Source organism: Fringilla coelebs (genome assembly GCF_963513975.1).
Source record: "Fringilla coelebs genome assembly, chromosome: 21".
NCBI lineage: Eukaryota > Metazoa > Chordata > Aves > Passeriformes > Fringillidae > Fringilla > Fringilla coelebs.
Window position 1 is genome coordinate 7,397,536 of NC_140047.1, and position 12,593 is coordinate 7,410,128.

Below are 12,593 nucleotides of genomic sequence, written 5' to 3' on the forward strand. Positions count from 1 at the left end.
TAACCTCATCTTCCTTATCCCACAATTGTGTGTCTTGCTTCTCTGAGCAGTGCTGGAGCTTTTTCCTTGCTGATTTCTTGGTTTGTATTGGCGGACATGGGTGTGCTGGTTTATGGCACCATGCCATCGATAGACCTCATCAATGTGTATAAATATCTAAATATCCACCAAGGTGCATCAGGCTCTTCCCGGTAGTGCCGATGACACGAATGGACAGGCAGGGAACATAGTAAAACTTGGCATTTTGGTAAACTAACTCTGATATGCCTCAATGAACAAAGCCTGAGAGAAATACGTATTGTTGAGGGTGAACACCTGAAATGTAGAAATTATGGACCACAAGGACACTTTGTCGGACACTAGCAAAGACTCATTGTGAAGTCCCTACCAGAGGAAAAAGATACTAAAAAGACTAAAATCATGGACTAATTAGCATAAGAAGAGACAAATCAATAAGCAATAGATGGTAGAATAGTAACTAATGGAAGAAAATGATGGAATTTAGAACCGATGAGTAATAATTGTTACTTGTTGAAAACGTACAAATGAGTAAAAAAACTTTGCGTCTGTGTGGAGGCTGCAATTTGGCCGGCCCGGCCAGCCTACAGTAACGCTTCCTCGGGTACCGGAGGTTTAATTTCCCGGCGGAGCGGGCAGCAGGTGACGCGCTGTGTCCCCGCCATCCGCCCCTTCCCGGCAGCTCTGCCCGCCACAAAGATGGCGGCGGCCCCTCACGGGGCGGGGACGCGCGGGCGCGCAGGCGCGGCGGGCGCGGCGCGCGCGCTGGGGGCCGCCATGGCGCGCTCGGTGCCGCTGCTGTGGGTGCTGCTGCCGGGGCTGGCGGCGCTGGAGCCGCTCAGCGTGGGCCTGGCCATCGGCGTGGCCTCGGCGCTCACCGGCTACCTGTCGCACCCCAGGTTCTACTGCAGCTACGTGGAGTGCTGCCCCCGCGCCGGGCAGCGCCTCAACGCCACCGGTACGGCGGGGGCGGGGGGCGGCCGGGCTGCCCCCGAGCTCGGCCGGTCACTGGGCAGCGCCGCCCGGGGCGTGCGCGGTGACCGGCGGTGCTGAGCTGTCCCTCTCCCCGCAGCGCTGAAGGCGCAGCTGGACAACAGGCTCTTCGGGCAGCACCTGGCCAAGGACGTGGTGCTGAAGGCGGTGCTGGGCTTCAGCAACAACCCCAGCCCCAAGAAGCCGCTGATGCTGTCGCTGCACGGCTGGGCCGGCACCGGCAAGAACTACCTCAGCCAGATCCTGGCGGAGCAAGTGCACCCCGCCGGCCTGCGCAGCAAGTTCGTGCATCTCTTCCTGGCCACGCTGCACTTCCCCCACCACGACCAGGTCAAGCTGTACAAGGTGAGGAGGGGCAGGAGCTGGCCCGGTTAGCCGCAGTGGGTGCCTGAACCCCTGCGGGCGGTGTCCTGTCCTGCGCATCTCCCGCAGGTTCCCTCTGGGATGATCCCAGCTGGTCGGAGCATGATGCTGATAATGCCGAGGTTGTGGGTTCGATCCCTGTGTGGGACCGTTCACTTAAAAGTTGGACTCCTTGTGGGTCCCTTCTAACTCAGAATAATCTGGTTCATATTCCTGACAGCTGAACGTGTGCAGCTGGGAATTCCAAAGTTGATGCTTAGGAGAGACAGAAGGGGAAGTTCATGCATAAAGTAAAAGGCACCAAAAAGCCGAGAAGTCAAAACCGAGATAGTTTCCATTTCCTAGGGCTGTCCTCTCACTCATGCCATCTGCTGATTCCCGTGCTCGCTGCAGGAGTTTGTCGTTCCAGCTGCATTATCCTGGCTGTCAGGGATGGAAGGCTGCTTCTCCACAGCCCCCGAGGGGCCGTGTTTTGCATTTATGACTGAAACAGTGTTGATAATGTTGAGAACACTGGTGTTTTGGCTGTTACAGTAGTGCTTGCACAGCTTCAATGCTTGCTAGTTTTTCCCACTCCTGTCGAGCTGGCTGGGATGGACAAGAGATGGGGAGGGGACACAGCCTGGACAGCTGATCCCCTTGGCCAAAAGGATATTCCATACCCCATGCTGTCATGCTCAGTCATAGAAATGGGGGTTGAAGAAGGAAAAAGTGGGGGAGCATTGGTTTCCAAGGTGGTTGTTGCTCTAACTCTAGCTGGACAGTGGTCTGCATATGTTGGGTGATACCATTTTTCTGGTTTTTTTCCTCTTTCATTCACCAGCCAGTGAGTGTGGGATACTGAAATTTGATAGTCAGAATCTGTCATATACAAGAATCTTGCAGTACATCAGTAAAGACCTTGTTTTTCAGTGGCTTTCAATCTCTTGTTCCAGGAACAGCTGCAGAACTGGATTCGAGGCAATGTCAGTGCCTGTCCCTCCTCTGTCTTCATTTTTGATGAGATGGACAAAATGCATCCAGGTGTCATTGATGCCATCAAGCCCTTCTTAGACTATTATGAGGAGGTTGATGGGGTGTCTTACAGGAAAGCCATCTTCATCTTCCTCAGGTCTGTGGCACCAGTTTCTGTCATCTTGAGATACTGAATGTTTATTTATTATGATAATGATGCTTCTTGGGCACCTCATTCAAAGGAGAGCAAAAAAATGCTCTGGAGGGAAGATTCTCTGTGCAAAGACAGTGGGGAGCAGGTCTGATGCTGTGCATGGCCACTGCAGTGTGCTGAGCTCATGAAGCTGGCTCAGAGCACAGAACATAAGAGAGTTCACATTTTGGGATGGGTGTGCCAAGTACTGGACCTTGCTGGCATGGAGTTAAATATCTTCAGAGCAGCTGGTCTGGTGCTGTTTGGGATTTGTGGCTCTGAGAATGTTGATAGCACACCACACCAATCTTCTGCCTATTTCTGAATGATGTTTGCAAAACTTCAAGGCTTTTCCTACAGTAGGCTGGGGTGGGCAGGAGGATGGGAGGGGACAGCTGGGACAGCTGACCTGAAGTGCCCAGGAGGATATTGAATACTGTGGCATGCCATGGTCAGCAATAAAAACAGAGGTGGAGAAAAAAATGGGGTTTCATCTTTAAGGTGATGTTCTTCAGCATTTGCCTGGGTGTTTTTCTGACTGTGGGGCTGGTGAGTGATTTCCTTAGTCCTCCTTGGGGTTTTTTTCCCTCCTCTTTTCTCCTCCTATTAAACCACCTTTATCTTGACCCACAAGTCTTCGGATTTTTATTCTTCCTTTTTTCTCCTTCTATCCCACTGAGGCAGGAGGGACTAAGCAAGTGGCTGTGTAAGTGCTTGGCTGCTGGCTGGGGGCAACCCACCACAAACTGATGGCTACTTAAAGAACTGGAGACTTTCCCTAAATTTTGGCTTACAGGATTCTTTTTGATGATTTGTTTGATATCAAGGGGATTACCCATATATTTAACAGGCTGCAAAAAAAATTCTGGTTCACTCGTGTCTGTTTTTCACCACTGTATGTTTTTCTTTTATGATCAGCAATGCAGGTGGTGATTTAATTAACAAAGCAGCTCTTGACTTCTGGGCAAGTGGAAAGCGCAGGGAAGATATTCAGCTGAAAGACCTGGAGCCCTTGCTCTCTGTAGGAGTCTTCAACAACAAGAATAGTAAGTCACTTTGCCCCAAAAATGGGAAATTCATTCCTCAGTGGCTGAGACAAACTGCTTTGTGAATCCAGCCTGGCTTGTGGATCCTGTCATATGCAGGATCAAGTTTAGAAAAACTCCTTATGATTTTTTTTTCCCCCCAATTTATCCAGGTGGGCTGTGGCACAGCAGCATCATTGACAGGAACCTGATTGATTACTTTGTCCCTTTCCTGCCCCTGGAGCAAAGGCATGTGAAGATGTGTGTCAGGGCTGAAATGGCAGCCCGTGGCTATGCTGTGGATGAGAAGATTGTTCAGGAGGTGGCAGATGAGATGACCTACTTCCCCAAGGAGCAGAGGATCTACTCTGATAAAGGCTGCAAGACTGTACAGGCCAAGCTGGATATTCATGAAGACTTTGTGATGAGAGATACGGTCACCAGGGGTTGATTTCCACTTTGAGTCTCCACAGCACTTTCAGAGCTTTTGGAAATCTGTGTATTTGCACTTACACTTTTTTTACTGTTGCAGGGAGTATGGTGAAAATACCAGAGTGAGCTGTATGGGCTTTGTAGCTTGTGTGTTTGGTTGTTTTTTGGGTTTTTTTGTTTTTGGTTTTTTTTTTTTAACTTAACATAGAATTGGGACTTAGAGATCATCTAGTGACATCCTCTGCCATGGGTAGAGACACCTTCCATGAATCAGGTCACTCACAGTCCCATCCAGCCTGTTCATCTCTGAACTGGCTGGTATCCCCATGTTGCCCCCTTTAGTTTTCTTTTAGTCTGCAGAGAATTTCTAGTGTGACACTCAGCACTGGATACAGCCTCTCCTGCTTTATTCTTCTAATGCTGGGATTATGAAGTATTTAATTCCTCTTTCCACATAAACTAGATTGGAACAAAGGAAAGAGAGGAATTTTTCCAGATAAGTTTGTACTCCGTTCCATGTACACAGTGCTGTTCACATTCCCAGTGAAATGGAGGGATGTGTGCTGTGTTCTGAACTGTGATCATGTCTGCAAGGGTGAACTCCTTGGTGCATTGCAGTAAGAAGATGATACAATAGAACTCTTCCTGTGCCTTAGCTGGGCACATCCTACATCTTCTAGTACAGTAACAGGGGAAGTCATTATGAGCTCCTAGAAATCTGTTACTAAATTATAGAGAGAGGGCAGGGGAAGAGGAAGCAAGAGTTTGCCCCATGTTTCTTTGGGGAAAAATAAATTGTTAAAGTATTCTTTAAAGGGGCTAAGTAAATTTGTGACTCCAGGTCTTCCTAAACTGAGGGACCCATCTGATAGATCTGTTACAACATACTAGGCCAGTCTTTTGTACTTAAGCAGAAAAATCAATCATGAGAATTCAACTGTTGCAGTTTGTCAGATTAATCTGTGTGGGCTCCTGGGCCTGAAGTCTGTGAGGTCTTTAGTAGTCCCTCCCCACTGCTCCTACTGGTCAAGGTGTGGATAATGCTGCTCTCACCTTGCTTGGAAGACACTTGAATGGAAGAAATTATTTTTAATAGTGTATTTTTATGCTGAAATGTAAGCAACAGCAACAAGCCTATACCTCACTAGTTAGGTATGTTTTATAAAAATGCCTGTGTGAAAGGGTGAGTGATGAGTTAAGAAGCTGGGAAAGATCAATTTAACCTTCACCCAGTGGGGAGGCTGGAATTTTAATGCTGTTGCAAGCTTTAACTCTTAGTCTCCCGTCACTTGTGTATCGAATGTTGTAATGCAAGACAGAAGTGCCTTTCACTTTGTTGGTTGTACTGTGGTTTTAAATTGGTACAAAGGAGGGGGCTGTTTTTATGCTGCATCATGTATTCCCTCACTTCTTCTTAAACTTCCTTTAAGAGGTAGTGCTAATTATAGGTCTCATTACAATTATGTTAATTCAAATTACAACAGAGAGTTTAGCGCTCATGTTAAGTTCTAAATTTAAAGTGTTGATTGCCTTTTACAGCCCCACTGGAGTTTGTCAAACGTTGGCAAACTGTTCACAGTGATGCAATCTCCAGAGCCAAACACTAGCAAGCCATTAACCTTGGGACATTGGACTGTCACTTTTCAGTGTGATGTTTTCCCTACTAACTGATTTATTCGTACTTGTATATGCTGCATCCAGTTTCACTTACTCCAAAAAGAAAATATTTGTGCTGTTTCAAAACACTAAATACGACTGTACTGCAGTTGGAATAAATCCTAAGTTACTTCTTCTCTCTTGGTTAATCATTTTCAGATATAGGAAAGTACTAGAAAGCTGCAATGCACATTTCTGTTACACTTCCTTTCTAAGTGTGGGGCAGCTGTTGGCAGCAGCTCACACCTCACTGAAGGGGCAGTTGTGACCCACGTGTTGTGCTCTAAGGATGCACCAGGGAATGTCAGGGAGCTGCCTGGGAAGCACAGGCTCTGCTGTTCACTTGGACTTCACCACTCCTGGGACAGCTCAGCTGCTTGTCCTCCCTGGGCACACCAGGCTCTGGGGCCAGGCTGCCAGGACAGCAGCACTTCCTATTTCAGTGGATTTTAACCACAGCCTCTGATTATGTTGGCAGCGTGAGGTCTCAGAATACTCCCTGCAGAAAGCTGAACTAAAGCAGCAGCTGCCTGTCCTGGACACTGGCAAGAACAGAATTCACTCTTGGCATTGCTCAGCTCCTCTCACCTGGCCAATGGACTGTTCCTCTGGGCAGCAGACCTCTCCCAAATGCCACTTTCCTTTAAGTTTGTCTGATCCAGCCTTAAATGGCCTATTAAGTGGAATAATGGCCAAAGTTACCCAGTCATAGCAAGAAAGAGTGAGGACCTTCGCTCTGAAACCATACGAGGAAGGAATAACAGGATCAGAAGGATCAAATCTGGGAGTGATTTCAGGCACAGCTATGTCTTTTACCCAGATGCAGCTGCTCCTGGCCAGGTCTGCAGAACAGGAGAGAGATTAAACAGAGGCAGTCTCCACCCCTTCCAGAGGAAGCTTCCATCTATTCTGGGCAATTCAGGGCTGTGAGAAATACTGGCTAGCAATGCATATCAAATACTTGTATTGATGCTGCACTGGCACACAAAGCAGAAATAAGATAGTTCCAGAACTACCTTAGTCACAACACAGCTTGGTTGTACTGATTCTCTTGGTACCAGACCACAGTACAAGTTTATCATCATTACATCTGCTTTTTCCCATTAGCCAGTTATTTGCTATAACCAGGAAGTCAAAGAAACAGATAAATACCTGAGTTCAAAGCACTCATATGCTGACAAATAGTAGGATTAATAATTTGTATATCACACACCTTCAGAGCAAGGACAGGTGGGGCCTCACTGTCCCTTTTTTTCCCCCTTGCAGAGAAAACTCCAAGATGCTGCCACTGAAAATGTGGGTGGCTTCAAACAGCCTGCAGTGTTCAGGCAGTGGTACCACAGTGGGAGGAGGAGGTGAGCAGCAGGGTTTTAACTGGTCTTTACAAGACAAGTTCATCCTTATTGAGCACACATGCATCTAGGAAGTCTGCCTCTACAAAAACCACATGGCTGTAATTAGTATAAACAGTTCAGAAGTGCAGTTTCCACTCCAGGCTTGATTTGTTTCACCAGATAGCACAGTCACATCTCCTCCTATCTCTGCCCTTTGAACTGCAAAAGCAGAACCTGTACTCAAGCACAGCTGGAACAGCCAGGAATGCAGTGTGTTCTTCCTCAACATGGAATAAATTTGTGCAAAATTAGTATCAGATCACTGAATCCAAAGAACACCAGAAGGTAGCTAAGAAATACATTTATGATGAGAAAAGTTTATTTTGAACAGCAACTGGAATGTAAAAAGCCTCTGCAGTACTCACATTCAGAAACAAGTCTGACACCACAGTAACTTCAGTGGACACATTTTATGGGTTATTATTTTTTCAAATGCCTTTAGATCTGCCTCCATCCCTGCCTCAAGGGCACACAGTATGGTGAGAAGATGAAAAAGAGAAATCCCTGCAAGCTGACCCCTGAATTCAACGTTTAAGTGACGAAGAGAAACACCTTTTCAGTTTCCATGGTGTAAAATTTAATCTGTACACATTTCCCATGACGTTGCAGCTTTTCCACGAAGCTGACTCACCACTCCCAGAGCACAGTTCTCCCTCCTGAGATCACTCCTGGGAGAGCCTGCTGTGAGCAACATAAAGACTAACCTAAAATAGGAACTAAGTACACCACTGTGGCATTTATGGATTTTAACTCACTTCCTTGTGATATTAACTCTGCTCTCTGAACACTATTCACAACAAAGAGTTTTATATTCTTGGTTTGACATATAGGAGACTAAATTAGACATCAGTTTTGAAAAAGACAATGGCACTGTATGCCCAGATTTTTAAATTCCAGAATCCCCCCCTTATCTTTACTGGGTCCAAGCTGTTGAAGGCAAAAAGACACATGTTCTATTTTTAATGCATATTCCCACACAAGACCAATGAAGGCTTTCAGAGACACAGGAACTTTGATTAAAATTCTCAATATTGTCTAGAGATCATCCACATCAGAGCAAAATCAAATTAAAATTAGATTATAGTCTCAGTCCTTCTACACCTGTCAAGAATCTGCCAAAGGGTTCCGATGATCACCACATGATTCAAGAGTCTTGAGCCCTGCCAGATCCAGGAATTCCCAAAGTAGTTCCTTCTTACCTTCACAGCACAAGGCTGAAGCACTCAGGAGCTGTGATGGTGTCAAAAATGCAGAGGCACTGCTGCTTATTTACACACCAGTTAAAAAATAGTGTTCCTTTCTTTAAAAAGTACTTAAAAATGAAATGTCTCAGGTCCCCCACTTTGTGATTAAGTTAAATTTGCTTCTTTGCAGGTTGTAGCAATAAAGCATTAGAAGTCATAATAATAATCCAACTTTGCATCCACAGTTTTACATCCTTTATCTGAGTAGATTCTCTCCTCTCTGGGGAAGTAGGTCATCTCCTCAGCTATCCTGCTCACAATGTCTTCATCCACAGCATAGCCACGAGACTCAATCTCAACCCTGACACACATTTTCACATGTTTGTATTCCAGAGGCAGGAAAGGGATGAAGTAGTCAATGAGGTTTCTGTCAATCAAGGTGCTGTGCCAAAATCCACCTGCAAAGGGAAAGAGGTTTGTTAGCATTTCTCTAGTTAAGCACTACCACAGGTTGAATGGGAGCAAGGGGCAGATCACAGCTAAGAATTCTCCTAGGATTTTAGGGCACTATAATGCACAAGTCAATATGAGCCCCCTCTCACGTTACTTTGTGCATAAAATTTTGGACAGACAGATAAACATGGTCCTTTAGGCTGAATGAATGAATTTTGGCTGTGCTTGAGCCTTGCTCTCCAGGTGCTGGTCTCATAGCTTTCCCTCTCTCACCTAGAGAGGGACAGATTTTCTCTCTCTTATCAGCTCTCCCAGACCAGACTTCTTACTCCTTTTTTTTTGGAGCTTGTATCTAAATTTTTAAAGAAGTATGGTGAGTTTGCTTCCAGTGCTAAACTCAGAGCATAATTATGTTAATACCCCTTTTCACCAGAAGTTCTGTGTGAGGAAACCTGTGAAGCACTTCCCCCAAAATGTGCAGAAAACAGGCTGGTGGCCAAGGTGCACACAGAGCTCCTGAATCTTCACCCATCCTGGGAGCCAACTGCAGGCCCCAAAACTGTGTTTTTGCTCCTCACAAGCCAAAAACTGGAGGCCACATCAAGAAAAAACCATAGCTTGTAAAAAGGCAGCTAAATGCAGCCCATCCCTTTCGTGTAACTTTCACCACCTCAAAAGCAATCCCAGCTTTACTCACTATTTTTGTTGTTGAAGACAGACACAGAGAGTGCATTTTGGATATCTGTGAGCTGGATGTCTTCCCTTGTCCTCCCATTTCTCCAGAAATCTAGTGCTACCTCTGTTATCTTTTCAGCTCCTGCATTGCTAAGTAAAGAGAAAACAGAGACTGCAGCTGGGGGGAGTTTTAAAAGTTGAAGTTATGAAGTAAAAGCATGGAGTGGACAGAACAGCAACCCTGAGAAGCCACTGTTTACCTGAGGAAGATGAAGATGGCTTGTCTGTAGGACACCCCATCCAGCAGCTCATAGTAGTCCAGGAAGGGCTTGATGGAGTCAATGAGCCCTGCGTGCATTTTATCCATTTCATCAAATATGAAGAGTGAGCGGGGACAGACGCTCACATTTCCCCGAATCCACGACTGCAGCTGGTCCTGAGTGCCATAAAAGTGAAAGATGCTGAAAGAGTTGTGTTGAAAAGACAGAAAAAAATAGCACTTTCTGTTTATGGAACCTTGTCCTAAAGGAGCTGTCATTTTAACGGTGTCATTTTAATAGCTTTGGCTTCTTGACTAAAACATGGTTACAAGCTGTAAATGAAACCTCAACAAAATCTCATGCTGGTTCTGAAAAATTTTAAGACACCAAGAGACAGGATGGGAGAGGCAGAAATTCTCCTGGATATTCATATGAAAAGCAAAAATGAAAGCGCACAGTAGGACAAAAAGTGGATCCCACCAAGGAACAGCCCCACAAAGCCAAGCTCTGACAAGCCAGATGACTTTTGGCAGCACTGTGGTCTAAACAACCTTAATATAAGCAATATTAAATTTGCTACCTGGCAGCAGCAGTGAGAAATTGCACCTGCCATGACTGGGAGAAGGAGAAACAAAATTAAACTGTGTATCAATCAATCAGAAGTTAAATGAAGACAATTACAAGTCCTTCTTACATCACTGTTGTCCAGAAAGGCTCATGCTTTATTGCATTGAAAGAGTCTCTCACTTAAGCATTGCATTTTCACCTTGAGCATTACATTCAAGATCAATAATGCATTAACTGGGGGGAAAAGGGTTGATGTGCTGGTAGATGAATGAGAAATAACTGTTCTGACTATTTTCAGTGATTCATCACTTTTTAATTTATTCTACTCAGTCCCTGAACTGCAGGTGTATTGGGGATAAGCAGCAATACTTCCTCCTACTGCCTCAGGCAGCAAATTTCCCCAGTGTATTCACCTCACAACACATGCAGAAAAATATGATTATATTTCAAAATGACTCAGTTAAAAGAAGGGGGGGGAAAAGTTGTAAAAGAGAAAATGTCTACTTCCTCCATTTGGAAATCAGGTTTGTAGACATCCTGTTCCCATTTTTGATACATACAAACTGACTATCAACATGCAGTACTACAAGACAGTGGTACTCATTCAAACTGTGCAGTGAACAAAGTCAGAACAAAAAAACCACAAAGCACATCCAAGCTACTGCTCCATGCTATCTCCCCGCCTACAGAACTGACAATTCCAAATACATTTCCCTGTACCTTTCTGATTGCTGAGTATTTAGTGATTTTGCTTTACAGCTTGGAAATGAATCTATAGAAAATTAAATAACCTGCTCAGTCTGCAGCAGAACAGACAATGATGCCTCAGAGAGCCAGTGCAAGCTTGCCATGGTGGCTGACAGACCTCGGGGTCACCGGGTTGCTTCCTAGAGTCATGAACTATTTGAGTTTTTTGCAGTGCCCACCAGCACATCACCTAACTAGGAATCGTGTTTATCCTTAAGTCAGTCCCATCTCTAAGCAAAACGAAGAATGAAAATTAAACCATACCTCTCTTCCCTAAAGAGAGGCTCAAAACACATGCAAAAAAACTTCACATTCACAGGAAAAGCAATCCCAATGGATGTTAGGATCTACACAGTTCTGTACAGAAGATCACAAAACTGGCACAGCATACATGTTAATGCATAAAATAACATCTTGTCTGATGTACTGATCAAGCCGTGACATTTATAACTCATTGCAGCACAGCTCGTTCTTACCTTGTAGAGATTGATGCTGTGAGCGTGAGGAAAGTGTAAAGTTGCCACGAACTGATGGACATATTTACTCTGCAGACCTCTTTTATAAATGCTTTCGGCGACGATCTTACTGACAAAGTTTTTGCCCGTTCCAGTCCACCCGTGCAAGGAAAGCGCGAGAGGCTTTTTGGCGTTGGTATTGTTCAAGAAACCCCTCACGGCTTTCACAACCACCTTGCTCACCAAGTGCTGCCCGAACAGCTTCTTGTCCAAATTCTGCTGCAGAGCTGCATGGAGAGACCACACGGTCAGCGGCGGGGAGCGGGCCGGGCTCGGGCTCACCCCGCCCGCGGTGGCGGCCGCCAGCCCCGGGCAGGGGCCAAAGGGCCGGGCTGGAGCGGCGGCCCCCGGGAAGGCCCCGCGGGCTCTGCCCGGCTCCCGGCGCCGCCGCTGCCCCGGCGCCCTCCCGCCACCTCCCCTCAGCCCATCCCGGTCCCGCACCGGCGGCGGCGCGCGGGTCGTGCCGCTGTAGGCAGCACTCCCTGAAGTAGCAGTAGAGCCGCGGGTAGGAGATGAAGCCGGTGAGGGCCGAGGCAGCGGCGCCCGCGATGGCGAGTCCCACGCTGATGGGCTCCACGGCACCGGCCGGCGTCAGGAGCGGCAGCAGCACCAACGCCAGGGCCGCCCGCAGCGCGCCCCGCCGCAGCTTCATTGCCCGCCCGGCCCAGCCGCCCGGCAGCCGCTTCCGCCCCTCGGCGCCGCTTCCGCCGCCGCCATGGCGGGTGCGGGGAGAGGCGGGGCCGGCGCTGAGGGGCGGCCGCCATGTTGGGGCGGGAAGGGGCGCGGCCGGCGCTGAGGGGCTGAGGTGCCGCCGCCATGCTGGGGCGGAAGGCGGCCTGGCGCAGCGCAGTTATTAAATATTACATTCTGTGGCCGTGTCGCCGGGTGTTAGAATAGAGGGATCAAAGAATCATCATGGTTAGGAGAGAACTTTAACAGCATCATGTCCAACCGTCTGTACAGCACTGCCACTGTTAGCCCTAAACCACTAAAACCCACACAACCCAGTGTCACACCCTGACACCTCCAGGAATGGTGCTCCTCCTCCTCCCTGCGTAACCTATTCCAAAGCCTGACCACCCAAACAGTGAAAAAAATTGTTTCTAATATCAAATCCAAATAAAATCTCTCCTGTCTCAGCTTAAGGCTACCTGTTCAAGGGAT

The 12,593-nt window shown here is 47.0% G+C and overlaps 2 protein-coding genes across 2 annotated transcripts; one reads left to right on the forward strand and one right to left on the reverse strand.

Moving 5' to 3' along the window:
- Positions 1 to 795: 795 nt before the first annotated feature.
- TOR1B (torsin family 1 member B) lies at positions 796 to 5,754 on the forward strand (the record flags this gene model as incomplete). The annotated part of the gene is made up of 5 exons (XM_084219594.1): positions 796 to 976; positions 1,091 to 1,356; positions 2,310 to 2,485; positions 3,440 to 3,567; positions 3,720 to 5,754. The coding sequence occupies 5 exons, from the start codon at positions 796 to 798 to the stop codon at positions 3,995 to 3,997; spliced, it is 1,029 nt and encodes a 342-aa protein (XP_084075720.1). The 3' UTR covers positions 3,998 to 5,754.
- Positions 5,755 to 7,368: 1,614 nt separating this feature from the next.
- On the reverse strand, positions 7,369 to 12,117 carry LOC311161808 (torsin-1A-like). The gene is made up of 5 exons (XM_084219698.1): positions 11,871 to 12,117; positions 11,391 to 11,656; positions 9,601 to 9,776; positions 9,363 to 9,490; positions 7,369 to 8,670 (listed from the first exon to the last, which is right to left on the reverse strand). Exons 1-5 carry the CDS (start codon positions 12,079 to 12,081, stop codon positions 8,420 to 8,422), a joined length of 1,032 nt encoding a protein of 343 aa, XP_084075824.1. The 5' UTR covers positions 12,082 to 12,117; the 3' UTR covers positions 7,369 to 8,419.
- Between the last annotated feature and the right edge of the window lie 476 nt (positions 12,118 to 12,593).

Excerpts from the sequence above, each read along its gene's own strand:
- LOC311161808 (XM_084219698.1), bottom strand. The coding sequence starts at position 12,081 with ATGAAGCTGCGGCGGGGCGCGCTGCGGGCGGCCCTGGCGTTGGTGCTG. Across the intron at positions 11,657-11,870 it reads CGACCCGCGCGCCGCCGCCG|CTCTGCAGCAGAATTTGGAC; the intron begins GTGCGGGACCGG and ends CTCTCCATGCAG. Across the intron at positions 8,671-9,362 it reads TGTCTTCAACAACAAAAATA|GTGGATTTTGGCACAGCACC; the intron begins GTGAGTAAAGCT and ends TTCCCTTTGCAG.